General features: G+C 43.7%; 1 protein-coding gene across 1 annotated transcript in view; it reads left to right on the plus strand.

Moving 5' to 3' along the window:
- LOC117553912 (IgGFc-binding protein) overlaps positions 1–16,779 on the plus strand; it is a 44,358-nt gene that overhangs the window by 1,334 nt on the left and 26,245 nt on the right. The window contains 23 exon segments of the mRNA XM_034228021.1: positions 277–1,425; positions 1,505–1,839; positions 1,927–2,098; positions 2,252–2,512; positions 2,594–3,192; positions 3,290–3,836; positions 3,924–4,474; positions 4,554–5,109; positions 5,315–5,511; positions 5,888–6,026; positions 6,452–6,750; positions 6,907–7,483; positions 7,592–8,175; positions 8,340–8,907; positions 9,268–9,836; positions 9,957–10,464; positions 10,551–10,750; positions 10,869–11,004; positions 11,113–11,414; positions 11,502–12,057; positions 12,131–12,723; positions 12,801–13,368; positions 16,204–16,751. Coding sequence (XP_034083912.1) covers positions 277–1,425; positions 1,505–1,839; positions 1,927–2,098; positions 2,252–2,512; positions 2,594–3,192; positions 3,290–3,836; positions 3,924–4,474; positions 4,554–5,109; positions 5,315–5,511; positions 5,888–6,026; positions 6,452–6,750; positions 6,907–7,483; positions 7,592–8,175; positions 8,340–8,907; positions 9,268–9,836; positions 9,957–10,464; positions 10,551–10,750; positions 10,869–11,004; positions 11,113–11,414; positions 11,502–12,057; positions 12,131–12,723; positions 12,801–13,368; positions 16,204–16,751 — 10,514 coding nt within the window.

Raw genomic sequence — 16,779 nt, forward strand, 5'->3', positions numbered from 1 at the left:
ATGGGAACTATGTTCTTCATTGGCTGCTGATCTTGTTGAAATCTGACACCTCCAGTCTTATCTCGTAGAAAGACTTACTGTGCAAACTTGCTCATAGCTCTTTAGTGCAAGTGTGTTGTTTACTGTCATAAAATAACCAACTGCTGTCAGTAGACAATCTTTTGTTTGTAAATCTTCTTATAATACACTGTGCACATTTTCAGGCAGTTGTAATTTTATTTGTTTTGTATTGATTTAAGTTAAATGGGGAAAACTATTTTATATTCTTCTCTGCAGGCCTGTCCGTTGCAAGTCCTGGGAGGAGGTTTCTGATTGGGCTACCCCCGCATAATGGACCAACAGGAAATGTTAGCCATCAAGTAACTATCACAGCCAGTGGAGTTCGGACCTCTGTCACTGTAAAGGTCCTGGAAAGCAGCTTTGTGCAACGCATCTACCTCTCTGCTCACCAGTCAAAGAGGATTCACCTGCCATTGCCTGTGGGAATGACCAGTGACCGCTCCTCATACCTCCTCAGTGTGAAGTCTATATGGCCTGTTGCAGTCATCACTTCCCTGTGTACCCGGGCTGGCTGTGACCACAGGCTCCGTCATGATGTGTACTCCTGGGGTACCCAGTACTATCCCATTACTCCTAACTTCCCTAACCAGACTTATGTCAGCCAGATGGTGATCACCAGCTCAGGCCGGGCGACGTCAGTGGATATCTTTCTCTCGGGGGAAGTGCTTTATGAAGGCAATATGTACCAAAGGGGTAGTGTCCTTAAGTTGTATATAGGGCTGCTGCAGAGTGTTTACCTCCAGAGCAACTCCAGCCTCTCTGGCTCAGAGTTAAACTCTCAAGAAGCTGTAGGTGTTGTGGTTGGTTTTACCTGCTCCAAACACACAACTGGCGATTGCTTTTCTGGATATGCTGACCTGAAACCAGTCACACACTGGGGTTTCGATTACATTATTCCTCCCTTGGTAAACACAGGAATGAGTTCTAGTTTCCTCTTGGCAATGTCTACTATCAACTCTGACCTGGGCATCAATGCCAGCACCGATCAAAACACAGTGTCTCTCGTCGGTGGCGTTATGAAGGTCATCCCAGTTGCGACCTCAGATAAAATCCTCATTACTAGTGACAGTCCTCTACAACTACTTTTCTTCCGGCATGACCCTGCACAGCGGCCTTTAACTCTAACAGTACTGCCATCTGTTGATGATATCTGCCAAACTGTACCTATGTTTGCTTCAGGTGATATGGGTGAGCAGCGAGTTAACAGTGCTGACACAGGAGATTTGAAGTCTGGTGTTAAATCCTCCCAGAAGCCCACCTTTCCTCAGCTGCCTGATAATGCAGAGGCTCTTTACACAGACAAGGATGTGGGATACTATCTGAGTACCTTAGACCGACATCTCTATTCTGCACTTTGTGAGAAATGTATGTATAAAGGATTTTTTTGAATTTTCTGTGTAACACTGTAAATATGTAATAACATTCCTCTTTTTTTTTTTTAAAGCTGCAGCTTCTTGTGAAGAGTTGCACTGCGGTTTCAAACAGAATTGCTCTATCGAAGAAGGAAAACCACTCTGCTCTCTCAACACTAAAATATGCTCTGCATGGGGTGACTCTTATTACCGCACGTTTGATGGAAGAGATTTTGTCCTACAGGGAAATTGCAACTACACTTTAGTTCAGACCACCTGTCCAGGCCTAAATGTTTCTGTTCCACTACAGATTAATATAGTCCGAGCATATTTAATCAGTGCCACTGTCCCAACCATCCACACAGTGCAGATAAGCATCCAGGGCTTTAATATCACCATAGTTAAAGAAGACAAAAATCATGTTAGGGTAAGTGTACTTTACTTATATTAACAAACGTTTTGTAGCTGGTAAGTGGTCACTTACTTTGTCTGTTTTTTTTATTTAAACCTGTAGGTTAATGGACAGATGAGGAAGCTGCCGCTCACCTTGGGAAATGGCTCCCTGAAGTTTTTTCAAAGTGGTTCCAGCGTTGTCTTAGACACTGCCTTCGACTTGGCTCTGCGGTATGACTGGAAGCAGCATCTCCAAGTTGAAGTAGGCCCAGAGCTGTATGGAGCCCTGTGCGGTTTGTGTGGAAATGCTAATCACAGATCCTCAGATAGTGTCATTGACTCTAATGGCACTATTAAGACCCTGACTGCAGATTTGACCCTCCCATGGGTAGTGAACAGCGGTGCCAGCTCCTGTATTGAAGATTGTGTTGGTGCCTCATGTCCAGTATGTACTAGAAGCCAAACTAAATTTCCTGACATAAACGGTAACTCCCTTCGTGTTGGGTGCTCCCTACTGAAGCGTAGCGGTGGACCGTTTGCAGATTGCCACTCATTGATCGATCCAGAGGCATTTCTTCGTAGTTGCACTAACAACTTGTGTCTCAATGAATCTGCCTCTTCTATGTGTGAGATCCTGACAGACTATGCCAACATCTGCCAGAGGATATCGGCCAGAGTCCGAAACTGGAGAACCATCGCCAAGTGCCGTGAGTTTAAGATATATATTTTTTTTAAGTCTATACATGGTTTAACTAAAAATGGCTAAGGGGTATTTCCTTTTTTTACAGCTATCGTATGTCCTTTGAACAGCCACTTTGAAATATGTGGTTCTGCATGCCCTGCTACCTGTGGAAACCCAGAAGCACATAATAATTGCACCCTGCCTTGTGTGGAATCATGCCAATGCAACAGAGGGTATCTGCTGAGTGGTGGGAAGTGCGTACCACATGGCAAGTGTGGATGTCTTCACCAAGGTTCCTACTACTACCCCAAGGAGAACTTCTGGATGGGCAAACACTGCCAGGAGAGATGTGTCTGCCAGTCGAGCTCCAAGAGAGTCGTGTGTTCTCCGTCTCAATGCCAGGATGGAGAAGTGTGCAAGGTTGTGAACGGAGTCATGGGCTGTCACGCTGAGGGGCCTGGGCTGTGCATAGCCAAAGTAGATCCTCATTATACCACCTTTGACGGCCGTAACTTTGATGTGTATGGAAACTGTACTTACCTTCTCACTTCTCTCTGTCCGACCTGGGGGGACATGGAAGCTTTCAGTGTAGAGATCCAGAACCAGATAAAAGACGCTACAAATATTGTGTCCTTTCGGCATATTAAAATGGTAGTCTCTGGTTATTCGATTGAGATGTCAAATGATCCCAGTAACAGAGTTGAGGTAAGTTAATTTATTTTCCCTGGTGCATGTATACCAAATTAGTTGTTTTATATTATCATTGATTTTAATCATTTTTTTAAATTTATTTTTAATTTAGGTAAATGGTCTCCTGCTGCGTCTCCCATCCGTATTGAGCCGTGGCAAAGTGAAGCTTTACATGACTGGACAGACAACGTTTATAGAAACTGACTTTGGTGTAGTTGTAATGTACAGCTCTGATATTCTGACCATCCAGATGCCAAGGAAATTCTCTGGTAATCTCTGTGGCCTGTGTGGGAACTTTAATTCTAATCCAGAAGATGATGTGGTGCCTGATGGCGACTCTGATATCTCTCAAGCCGTTAGACACTGGAAAACCAGCAGTGATCATGAGTGTGTGGATGTGCCTTTGAACACCTCGGGTTGCAATTCACAAGACATGGCTCTCTATGAGGGAAAAGGTTTCTGTGCAAGGTTACTGGATAAAGAGGGAGTGTTCAAGAGCTGCCACAAAATGGTTGATCCAGAAAGTTTCTACAACAACTGCGTTCAAGACTTCTGTTATAGTAACCAGACTTCCCTGTGTCAGATTCTGTCCAGCTATGTTGCTGTGTGTCAAGAAATGGGAGCAAAAGTGAATGAATGGAGGACTTCCACATTTTGTGGTAAGCAAACATGATGTGCTTTAAATGTGTACTGAATATGAATATTTTGACTTTACTTGTCTTTGTTCTCTTATTGTCCCTCCATAGGCCTCTCCTGTCCACCTAACAGTGAGTACAGCCTTTGTGCCAGTCAAATATCCGACTGTGTAGAAAACCCAAGTCCACTAGCGGGGAAATGCAAAGAGGGCTGTTTCTGCAAACCTGGGTATTTCCACAGTGGTGGGAAATGTGTACACGACTCTGAGTGTGGCTGTATTCACAATGATGTCTATTACGAAATCCATGAGAACTTCTACCCTGATGATCTCTGTCTGCTGCACTGTGTCTGTGTGGGCCACAAGATAGTGCAATGTACCAACCACGCATGTCCAAATGAAACAAAATGTGGCATCCAAGATGGCCAGAGGGCATGTCATGCATTGCAGCCCTTTAAATGTGCAGTCATGGGTGGCAGACACTTCAGAAGTTATGATGGACAAAGCTTTGACTTTAATATTGGAAGCTGCCGTTATATTCTATCCCAAGTTTGTGAAGAGGAAGAGTCTGACCTCACAGTGATTATCCAGCGAGAAAAGCTGCACCTCAGGGTCCATGGGGTCAACGTGTCTTTGGAGATGGCGCAGTTGGGGAAAGTAAAGGTAAGCCGCTGCACATGTACAAACATAAGTAAACTGTTTATTTTGCCTAGATTGTAACTCTGACATTTACATTTTTCAGATTGATGGTGTTTTGAGAAGTCTTCCTGTCCTTCTGGATCACATGGCAATACTGCACTCTGGCTTGCTCTCTCGTATTGTTGTAGACACAGGGGTTGTTGTCACATATGGAGCACCTGATCTGATACGTATAGTGATTCCAGCCTCCAGTAAACAAATGTGTGGCTTGTGTGGAAACGTCAGTGCTGTCGTCACAAATGACAAGCGGCTCCCGAATGACAGCTTTGCAAGTGATGTTTCCATCTTTGCATCTTCCTGGTCACTTTCCCCACCTGGAACAAACTGCTCTAAAGAATGTGATCTTTGTTTGGAGTGCAACTCTACCATGGCAGCTGAATATGCATCTGCTAATTTCTGTGGCATGCTGCTTGCTCCTGCAGGATCATTTAGTGAATGTCACTCTGCTGTGGACCCAGAGCCCTTCTTTCAAAACTGTGTGAATGACTTGTGTTTGTCTAATGGGAAAGAAGAATTTGTTTGCAGTAGTTTGAGACATTATGTTTTAGCATGCCAGGAGGCAGGAGCTGAGACCAAACCATGGAGGGGAGCGAAGTGCTGTGAGTATTATTAATTGAGACTCTGATGAGTGTACATGTGTTGTTTCATCAGTCTGTTATCATGTGCATGTAAATCATGTAGGTCTGCACACATGCTTCTCTTGTACCTTTTTAGAACTCTGGCATACACAGTGAAGTTGCCAGATTGATGTAAGGCTAGCTGGACACTTTACAATATATAAACTTTTTTTGTTTGTCTTCACAGCACTCTCATGCCCTGAAAACTCACATTATAATATATGTGCCAGTGCATGCCCTGAGTCCTGTGGTATTTTATCTGATATCCCCTGCCCCTGGGCTTGTTCTGAGGCATGCCAATGTGATTTTGGATACATGCAGAGTGGAAATGGCTGTGTCAAAGCTGACAAATGTGGTTGCTTTCACCTCGGGCACTACTATGAGGTGAGTAGCTACACATTAAGCTTACTGTACAACAACATTTTCCTTTACCCAAGCAATTCATTTAAAATCGTTTTAAATTTCATTTAAAATGTAAATTGACGGACAGATTAGTTTGACTTCTAATAAACCTATTGGTGTTTTGCAAATGTACACGTGACTCTTCTGCAGGTGCAGTTATGAACATGTTTCCACAGTTGAGCTAAATAACATGGCATGCCCTAGTATTTCCATGCAATGCTACCATGACTCATTATGTCTCCCTGTGCTCTTAGCATGACTAATCACAAACCTTAGACATGTGTTTTCCTGGGTTGTTTGTGTGCTGGGTTTCAGACTGCAGTTGGCTAACACAACAATGACTCACTTTTCTCTGTAGATTGGGGAGATTTCATGGGGTGAGGGATGCTCTGAGCAGTGCAACTGCTCTTCTGCTGCAGACATGTACTGTGAGCCGGCCTCATGCCCCAAGGGAGAGAGCTGCACCCTTCTTAATACCTGGGGCTGTGCAAAGACAGGTATGCCCAGCTGGTTTAGCTGGGATTGGTGACACGTCCTCACTGGCTAACTGTTGTTTTTCTCAGCTGCACAATGTGACACTATTGGTCTAGCAATATCGCATTTTATATCGTATTACTAAAAGTCGGTTAAACCCTAAACCTTTTCAATAGTCCATTAAGTACTTAATTATCCTTTTGACAATGATTATAATGCATGCCAATCATAAGTAATACTACATCCTTCTTTCACTCGTTTGCCTTACAAGCCTATGACATGCAATTACAATGTGATGTATCACAAATGATCTGATGGCATCATGGGCAATTTTATTTATTTTTTAACTTGTGGAATATTTTAATTTAATTCAGATGACACATAGCTGCATGTGTCTTGAACCTAAACTGCCATCAATCTGCTACTGCCCCCCCCCTTACTCTTTCAGATAACAATACCAACGTCTGTGAAGATGGAGAGACGTGTGTTGGCGAACCTCTGCAAACCCAGTGTTGGGTACTTGGAGGCGCACACTTCTACACTTTTGATGGAAAGGTGTTTGAATTCCTTGGAAACTGTACCTACACCCTGGTCCATGTATTGAGTGACACCAGTGAGAATACAACATTTTGGGTCGGGGTAGAGAAAGACAGGACCCCAAACGAGGCTTCCTCTCTCAAAGCTATTCATGTCAAGGTGGCTGAAGACAATGTTACTATCTACAGAGGGGAAAAAGGCCATGCTTGGGTAAGTTTAAATTAGGAAATGCAAACAGTCACAGCACCTTTTTTGCCTTGCTGTCAGTTGGTGATTTTACTTTAAAAATGGCCATATAGTAAAAGTTTCAGATTAAACAATTGCATGAAAATGCATTCGTTATCTTCAAATATTTGTGATCCACAGATGAATGGTGAGAAAAAGCTACTACCTGTGACTCTACAGTTTGGACATGTGAAGATTTATCGGAGTGGCATGTTTGTTGTTGTGGATACGAGTCTTGGCATCCAAGTGAAGTATGACTGCTCTCATGTTGCCACTATCCTACTCTCTAATACAATGGAAGTCTATGGCATGTGTGGAAATAATAATGGCATAGAGGAAGATGACCTCAGAACCCCACAGGGTGAGCCTGTTGATGCTACCACCTTTGGCTGGAGCTGGAGAGTTCACGATCAGGAAGCACAGTGCACAGCAGATTGTGGCGATGCATGCCCAAGCTGCTCTGCTGAGCAGCTTCTGGATAAAAATGTAGCCACTCGCTGGATATCTATGCATGAGTATATTTGGTCGCCACAAAATCCATTCTACCAGTGCCGGGAAGTTGTAAACTACACTAAAATCTCTGCAGCTGTGAGCATGTTTGACCTGTGCTCTAGTAATGACACTCAGAAGACTATCTGTCCTGTGTTGGAAGCGTATGTTGCTGCATGTCAAAATGCCGGGATCAAGATAGGAGAGTGGAGGAATGTCTCCTTCTGCCGTAAGCACATTTTTCTTACCATGAAGCAATAACTTTTTTATAGTAATCTTAAAGCTACAAAAGTCATTTTCCCACACAATTTTGATCATGCTCCTTCTTCTCTATCAGCCATTTCCTGCCCACTGAATAGCCATTATACTTCCTGTGGCTCATCCTGCCCTGCCACCTGTGAGGATCCCTTCAGATCAAGACCCTGCACCCTAGCTTGTGTGGAGACCTGCCAGTGTGATCCAGGGTTCGTCCTGGTTGCTGACCGCTGCGTGCCCTTGTCCCAGTGTGGCTGCACTCACAATGGCTCACATTACCGCAGCAACCAGACCTTCTGGGCTGATGAGGGATGCACTGAACTGTGTGTTTGTGACCCCAACACGCACCAGACAAAGTGCCATTTGGATTCTTGTGGCCCGAATGTATACTGTAGTCTTCAATATGGAGTGAGAGGCTGCGTGCCTCACACCCTCCAGACATGCATGTCCTCTGCTCATCACATAGTCACCTTTGACCAGCATAACTATGATTTTAATGGCAGTTGTCAGTACCAGTTACTGGGCATTTGTGCAGAAAAACAAGGCCTCAGTGCCATTCAGATTCACGCACAGACAGATGGACACCTAGAGTCAGCTCTTCATCTCCTGGTCAATGTGAGTGGTGTGCTTGTGGAGCTGAACAGCAAAAACACCAAGAGCATAGAGGTGAGTTCAAGTGTTTTTATTTTTTTTGTAATCATGTCGGTCTTTTTGGCTCTAATGTTTAAAAAACGAGTTGTCTAATAATTAAACGAGACATTACAAAGATTACCTGAGAAAGTGTACTGCCCAGTCCTAACTTTCAAATGCAATGTTGGCCCCCCCTACAGGTTGATGGTGTCAAGAGGAACATGCCATATCGATTCAGCTCTACTGCACTGGCCTTCTCTTTAGGGCTGCACACTTACATCTGCACAGAAATGGGCTTTGAACTGAGTCTCAGCATAGAAGGAATCGTCAGCATTAGTCTCTCTAGTAAATATGCTAATGTCACTTGCGGCCTGTGTGGCAACTTCAACTCTGACCCTGCTGATGACCTCGCAGTAAATGGCACACAGGAGCCTCTCATTCCCGAGCACTTCGGGAAAGCTTGGAGAAATGGGCAGACTCCTTGGTGTGTGGAGGGCTGTCTAGGAGGAAGTTGTCCAAAATGTTCATCAGAGCTTCTGGTTCGCTTCTCTGACCCAGAGTCTTGTGGGAAGATTCTGGAAGTTAATGGACCATTCAGACAGTGTCATGGCAAAGTGGACCCATCCAGCTACTACAAGCGCTGTGTCAGTGACCTGTGTCTTCACGGAGGTCTCCAGCCTGCACTCTGTCACTCCCTAGCTGAGTATGCTGCTGTCTGTCTTTCCCACAATGCTACAGTTTCTGCCTGGAGGAGTCCTGGATTCTGCTGTGAGTATCATTGTGCTCCCAGATGTGAAAGTGAATTCAATTAATATACTCTGCAATTGTGTAAGCTGTTTAAAGTGCAGCATCATTGCACAGCAAAGGAAATGTGGAGTTTGCATTGTTGTTTGAACCGGCAGCATAAGAACGTGAATATTTTCATAAAAATCAGATGTAATCATGTTGCTAGCTTGTTTAGTTTTGTTGGTACACAGAATTAGTGTTTTGTGACTCATATTGGTATTGAGGCCACAACCTTCTCGGTATTACTGGACCACTATATTGTACTAATGCATCATTGGTCAACCCTAACCTTAACACAGTTTTCCTGTCCTGAGTGACTGGTGTCTTTCTGTATCTCTACAGACCCGTCGTGTCCCACAAGAACCAGCTACAACATAAGTTCTGCCTCTGTTCACCTCTGCCTCGGCTGGCAGAATAAAACGGTAGAGATGCCTCTAAACATGGCGGAGAACTGCCTGTGTGAGGCCGGTTTGGTTCACAGTGGCAACCTTTGTGTCACGCCACAAAACTGTGGCTGCTTTCACCATGGAGAATACTTCACCGCAGGACAGGAGTGGTCTACATGCAAGCAAAGCTGTTTATGTCACCCCGGGGGAAACATGACATGTCGTAATGTCTCCTGTGGAGAGGATGAGGAGTGTAAGCTTATTAGGGGTGTTCAAGGTTGCCACCCAAAACCCCATGTAGCACAGTGCTCTGTTGAGGGATACCAATACACCACGTTTGATGGACATGCGTTTGAATTTCATGGTTCATGTAACTACACCCTTGTGCAGACATGCCTCGATAAACTGGATGTAGAGCCTATTTTGATAGCTGCAATGGGCAACTATAGCGAGGGAAGGCAGATATACTTGCAAGTCAATAAAATGCAACTAAGGATGTCAGCGGCTTTTCCTGGAAAAGTTGAGGTAATGATTTCACAGCCTTCAACATGATTTATTGTCGTCTCTTATGTGAAAAATTACTTTGAAGTGCATAACACAAACTACTGTAAGATATGTTTTTCACAAGTGAATTATTTCACCCAGGTAAATGGAGTTTACGAAAACCTGCCGTTCTCCCAGAGCAACATCACTGTACATCAGAGAAATGGAGGGATAACCATCAAGACCCCACAGTCGATTGAGCTTACATCAGACCTACAAAACTATATTCTGGTCAAGATGCCTGACATTTACTACCAGACAACCTGTGGCCTTTGCGGGAAGTACAATGACGATCTCTCTGATGATCTGCAGCTACCTAATGGCACAGTGACCTCTGACCATGACATCCATGGGCTGTCCTGGAAGTTGTGTAATGCAGACGTACCCTGCAGTGAAGAATGGGAAAGTTCCTCTGACCAGAACTGCGGGTTTATCCCCAATCCAAAGGGACCTTTCTCCTCATGTCACCAGTTAGTGTGCCCACAGAAATACTACTCCCTATGTGTTGCAGAAGGTCGACGCCAGGCCTTGTGTGATGTGCTGCAGGATAATGTAGCATGTAATGAGGCAGGGGGTAGGGTTGAGCTCTGGCTGAACACGACAAGCTGTGGTAAGTATTGGGACACTGTTGAATTAATAATTTATCAAATGATTGAATGGAGGAAAATGTACTGATTAAGTATTTTTATTTTACAGCTTATCAATGTCCTCAATTCAGCCACTACAGCAACTGTACCAATATATGCTCCTCACAGTGTCCTGAGATCAGCCTGGCAGTGCTGTGCCCCAGAGACTGTGAGGAAGGTTGCCAGTGTGATACTGGACACCTTTATGATGGCCGTGCCTGTGTACCAGCAGAGCAGTGTGGCTGCCTACAGGATGGGAGTAGGTTTAAGGTCAGAACTAAACACTTTTTTAATAAGGCTATTTTCTGTTTGAAATATTTTTAATTTATAAAATATGTGCACACTCCAAATTTTGTTTTGACTTTTTTCATGTGATTTCCATTTTCAGGCCTCTGAGAGCAAACTGCTACAAAACTGTACTTTAAAATGCACCTGCGGGCCTCCTCTTGTCTGCAAGCAATACGCATGTCCTGCACTGCACAGTTGTCAAGTTTCAGATGGAATTGAAGGTTGTCACAAAAATGGTGAGAATCTAAATTCACAAACTATACATTAGATACAGATTTGCTTGATGATGCATTTATACATTTTCATCCTGTTAAATCTTTTACATTTTTCTTTGGGTTTTGCAGAGCAAAACCCAGCTTCATGTGAGGGAAAATGTGATGCAACTGAGAAATGTTACCTGAGCAACGGTGTGCCCGTCTGTGAGAGTCGTCGGGGTCTGTGCTGGGCCTGGGGAGGCCGGCACTACCAAACATTTGATGGGCTAATCTATGACTTTGAGGGTAACTGTACCTATCTGCTTGCAGCCAGCAAAGGAGCAGCATGCGGGCTGATGCCCTTTAGTGTCTCCAAGAAAGACTCTAGTGGCATCATTCTACATGCTTATGGGTTCATCATCAAGCTTGGCAGTCAAAAGGACAGCATACATGTAAGTAAATCTTAGTTATTTATTGAATGAAAGCTGTTCAAGTTTGACTTTTAACACTTGTATGACTTTTCGTTTCTTTTTTTACAGGTTAATGGTCAAGTGACTTATATTCCTTTTAATATTTTAGGGGGTAAGATTAAATTGTCCTACTGGGAAGGCAAAGCCCTGCTGACAACTGACTTTGGTTTGCATTTAGTCTTTGATGGAAACTCTACTGTTGTTAAACTGGAACCTCACTACAAGGGCGAAGTGTATGGGCTGTGTGGCAATTTTAACGGTCAGCCTCAAGATGAATATCCTGATTCCGTTACCAATAAGACAAGTGTGGATTTTGCACAGGCTTACCAGCTCTTTGATGGGGACCAAAAGTGTTGTACTGGCTGCAAGCAGAAAGTGAACCATGAGAAGTTGCTTGCAGATTCTGTTTTTGACGACGTCTGGAGGCCGTGTGAAGTGCTCACAGATCAGACTGGTCCATTTGCCCACTGTCACAGCCGAGCCAATCCAGATTCCTTCTACAAAAGTTGTGTAGTTGACCACGTGCAAAACGGACGGTCAGACGTTTCTCTTGAGCAGGCAATATATTCATATTCCTTAGTCTGTGAAGCAACCAGAAAATACTACAACGATGGAGTCATAGTTGGTAAGTAGTCGTTAAAGTAATATAATAATATTGTGATTTCATCTTTGACTGACACTTCAATATATTATTTCAGATGTGCTCTGTCCACCAAACACTCACTACAAGACTTGTGGCTCGGCCTGCCCTCCATCCTGTGAATTGAATGCCACCTTCTGTAATAAGGCCTGCTTTCAGGGCTGCTTCTGTAACCCTGGTTTCATTAAAAGTCAAATTGGCTGTGTGCGCCCACATCAGTGTGGCTGCACAGACTCCAGAGGCAAATATCAAAACCTTAACTCAACGTTTTGGTCACCAGACGACTGTGGTCAGATCTGCATATGTGGACCGGCTACTGGTGAGATGCACTGTCGCCCAGCCCAGTGCCCCAGAGGAATGGTCTGCAAGCAACTACAGCACAAGAGGCTGTGTCAACCTGATGACCCCAAGAACTGTACCCTTATTACTGGGCTGCATTTTACAACCTTTGATGGACGTCATTTTGACTTTAGAGACAGCTGTTCATATTCGTTGGTTAAAACCAAAGCCAACCTAACTGGAGTAACACCATTCAATATCACTATCTCTGATGCAAGTTGCCACAAAAGACTTTTTCATAGCCTTGATTTAACGCTCTTAATGTATGGTCTGGAGTTGGTGGTGGGAAAAGATGAGCCAGGAAAGGTTATGGTGAGTGCTTTGCAATGTCTTATCAACACAATCTTCAGAATGAACCACTCTAATTTGTGTTTCTTTTTCATTCTCAGGTTGATGGACAGTATAAGGCCTTGCCATACTCTCACCTGACAGGCCATGTTTATGCTTACCGCACACCTTCGTCTATCATTATTCACACTGATGTGGGATTGCAGCTGATTGTCTACAATACTGGCACGCTAAGGGTTAGCCTCCCCAGCAGTTATGGCTCTTCCGTCTCTGGTCTTTGTGGAAATGCCAACACTGATTCTCATGATGACCTAATGATGCCCAATGAAGAGCTTGCACAAAATCGACTGGAGTTTGCGCACAGCTGGATATCTCCGGGATCAGTTACCTGCAAGTCCAGCTGTTCCTCCAGACTGAAGCATTGTCCTGCTGAGGCACAGAAGCTGTTTGAAGGAAGCGATTTCTGTGGGGTGTTGTTAAATGAGCTAGGGCCATTTGCAGACTGTGCTCTGGTGTTAAGTCCAAAGCTTTACTTCCACAACTGTGTAACAGATTCCTGCTCATTTGACGGACACTACTCGGCACTCTGCAAATCCATTGCATCTTATGCTGAAGCCTGTCAAGTAGCGCAGCTGCCAGTCAGGCAGTGGAGGAGTGACACTTTCTGTGGTGAGTATCATTCATTCGGTTTTTAATGATAGGCTTTTATTTTAACTACATCTTCAGGCGTTTTATAAAATGTTATACTTGGCAGCTTTTGCTGCTGAAGCCTGGAATATAACCAAACACGCACACACCAGAAGTGAATAACACGTTGACAGCAGTGACGTGCGGTGAGGTTCACGGCTGGTGAGGCACTGTCAGATTTACAAATATTATATTTTGACCTTAATCGAAATATTCGGTTATTTTCAAAAGCTTTTTTAGTCTGATGCTTCGATTCATTTTAAACAGACTGTTCAACAAAAGGATACCCAACATCTAAATATTGGATTGTTCTTTCTTAGTAAGATCCCATGTTCATTACAATTGTGGTCTTACCTTGACTTGAAGATGAAGTCCATGCTATCCTTCTGGACAACAATCTCATTACATTTTTGTAAAAGTCCTCCTTATCTTCTAGTTTCAAAAGTCTAGTTTGTTGTTTGTCTACCGTCTCTGCGTAGAATAACAGTAGCAACAAGAACATGGGCTCACGTGCGCCCCCTTCAGTGCGGCAGAGGTTATGGCTGCCTCTCCTGGTGCTTTTTTCATTGCCGTTGTATGATGAGACCAGCGGGCCTAAATATCATATATACGTGAAATAAGTTATTTAGAGACTATGGATGGCGAGGATAAATGTAATAGAGGGATCTACAAACATTACATTGGTGACATACAGTGAGATGGTGCAGGCATGCGCTTAGGGCCCGCTTTCCAGCCAGTTTCTGTGGGGTGACGCATTCTGAGGTGAGGCAGAGCTCATCTGTGCCTCACCTCACCCCAGAGTAACTGGCTTGAGCGCGCTCACAAAATTAGTGCCCGCGTTAAATTAGTGCCCGCGCTCCAGCCAGTTACTGTGGGCTTACGAGAGGCAGAGCTCGTCCCTGCCTCTCTTCTCATCGCTACCCGTAGTTGTAGCGGAGCTCGGCAAATTTGCTGATTTTGACTATAAAAAGCGATTGGAATCATACATAAATCACACTTACAACACAGATCAGTGGAGACATTTTATTATTATTACTATTTCGTTTTTCTTTAGTTGTTTTTCCGTTACATTGGAGTATGACAGGTGAGGCTCTGCCTCCCCTGCCTCCCCTGACCCCACGTCGCTGGTTGACAGGTATACTTACAGCTCATTTAGGGCCCTGTGTAGTTGTTTGACACATAAGTGATTGTTTAGTTTAGTTTATTTATTTATAGAGTCGTGGACAGTCCCCATCGAGGAACTGTCACAAAAACAGTAAATGGTGCAGCTTTAGCCGACATGGCTAATTTATAGCTGTTGTCCCCGGCCAGATGGTAATAGACACCCTTAAAATTACAATATATCAACCGCTTTAGTTGTAAGAAAATATATAAAATAAAAAGGAGGAAAGACGAGTATATACCGGTGTGAGGATAAAAGAGAACAATAAACAACACACGTTACTATATATAGCACATCACAATCACATAACAGAAACGAGGGGCAACATCCATGATCACAACATGTAACACTCACGCCATACTCAACACAGACTAGTGTGTGCAGGGGTAGTTCTCAGTGAACCATGTTTTTAAGTGAGCTGTGAAGGTGGTATGTGTATGTCTTTGATTTGAGTGGGTAGAGAATTCCTGTTTTGTATTGCTATGACCGAGAATGATGACTGACCAAAAGTACTCTTCCTGAATGGGACTGATAGGTCGCCACGTGTGGAGCTTCTAGTGGTCAGTCTGGTGTTGTTATGTTGCGTAACCAATGAGTTAAGAGGTGGAGGGGCTGTATTGTGCAGGATTTTGTAAACTGGAACGATGTTCCTATACTTTATTAAATCTTCCCAACTCAGGATGTTATGCTTGTTGAGGATGGTACAGTGATGGGAGCGGTTTGGTTTCTGGTCCAGTACTTTGAGGGTTTGTTTGTACAGGGTTGCTAGTGACTTCAGTGTGGAGCTGTTAGTTTGACCCCAGCTTGTGAGACAGTATGTAAGATGTGACATGATCATGGCATTCATGTATAATTTGGCAGAATGCAATGTCATTGTGTTTATGTATTTAAAATTTGCTAGGCTAAACTTTACTCTTTGGGTCACTTTTTTGACTTGTGTTTTGAATGTTAAATTAGAGTCAATAATGATTCCAAGGTACTTAACCTGAGGCACAATGTTAATATGTTCACCTGAGATGCTTATATTTGACACAATGTTGCATTTTCTTTTTGTGAAAAACATTCCAACTGTTTTGACATTAAGCTGAAGACAGGAGCGGTGTAGCCAGCTAGTGATCAGCACTAAAGCTGAGGTCAGTTTATCAGCAGCCTTTTGCTTTGTGTTGGCATGCAAATATATCAGTGTCATCGGCATATAGCTGTTTCCACATCAGGACAGACAGATGGCAGGTCATTAATATATAGGGAAAAAAGAAGTGGACCAAGTATTGAACCTTGTGGTACTCCGGTGCTTAAGTCGAGAGCTGGAGAGAGTCGATTATTGACGATACATGCTGACGCCTACCAGTGAGGTATGATTAAATCCAACTGAGTGTTAATGGAGAGCAGTTAAAAGCCGACAGTTTAGACAAAGAGAATAATTATAGCAAAACATTTGACTGATTTTGATTCTACACCATTACTGTTGTCTAATGGAAGATGCACAGCAATTATTTTCTGATAAAGTTTTTGTCTATCCCACATGTAAACGTGTCTTTGCACTGCATTACATTTAGTCAGTGGGTTGATTATTATTGCACAGGGGGTAGGGATTTTGTGTGGGCTAATGTTAAAAAAATAAAGTTGACATAAGATGTATTTACTCTCTCCCCCAGGTATGTCATGCTCCAAGAATAGCCACTATGAGCTGTGTGGACCTCGGTGTCCTGTTGTGTGCTTCGGGCTCTCCTCCCCAGCAAACTGCAGCGGCGGTTGTGAGGAAGGCTGCCAGTGTGACCCTGGCTTCGTCCTGAGTGATGGCCAGTGTGTGCCGGTTTCTGACTGTGGCTGTGTGCACGAGGGACAGTATCGCCCTACTGGCCACTTTATTTTTGAGAAAAGCTGCCAAAAGTGTGACTGCAAAAGAGGTGTGGTGACATGTAGCCCCATGGAAAGCTGTTCAGTAAAAGATGGCCTTGCCTTGAAGTATGGGGTGTGCCAAGTGTTTGCTGGCTTTGGCTACATCACTTTTGATGGTGTTAATCTGCCCCACCACGGAGCTTGCACCTATGTCATATCTGCCCTCTCCTCTAAAGCCTTGCATGATTATTCTCTGCTGCTTAGCTTTAAGGACAACAAGGGCATTTTCACCATTAGCAAAGTAATATTTAATTTGCCATCATTGGAAGTATCTATTGACCCTGAATCTCTTTGGAAAGTAAAAGTAAGTTCTGTAAACTATACATTTGTTC

The sequence above is a fragment of the Gymnodraco acuticeps genome, unplaced genomic scaffold (genome assembly GCF_902827175.1).
Source record: "Gymnodraco acuticeps unplaced genomic scaffold, fGymAcu1.1, whole genome shotgun sequence".
NCBI lineage: Eukaryota > Metazoa > Chordata > Actinopteri > Perciformes > Bathydraconidae > Gymnodraco > Gymnodraco acuticeps.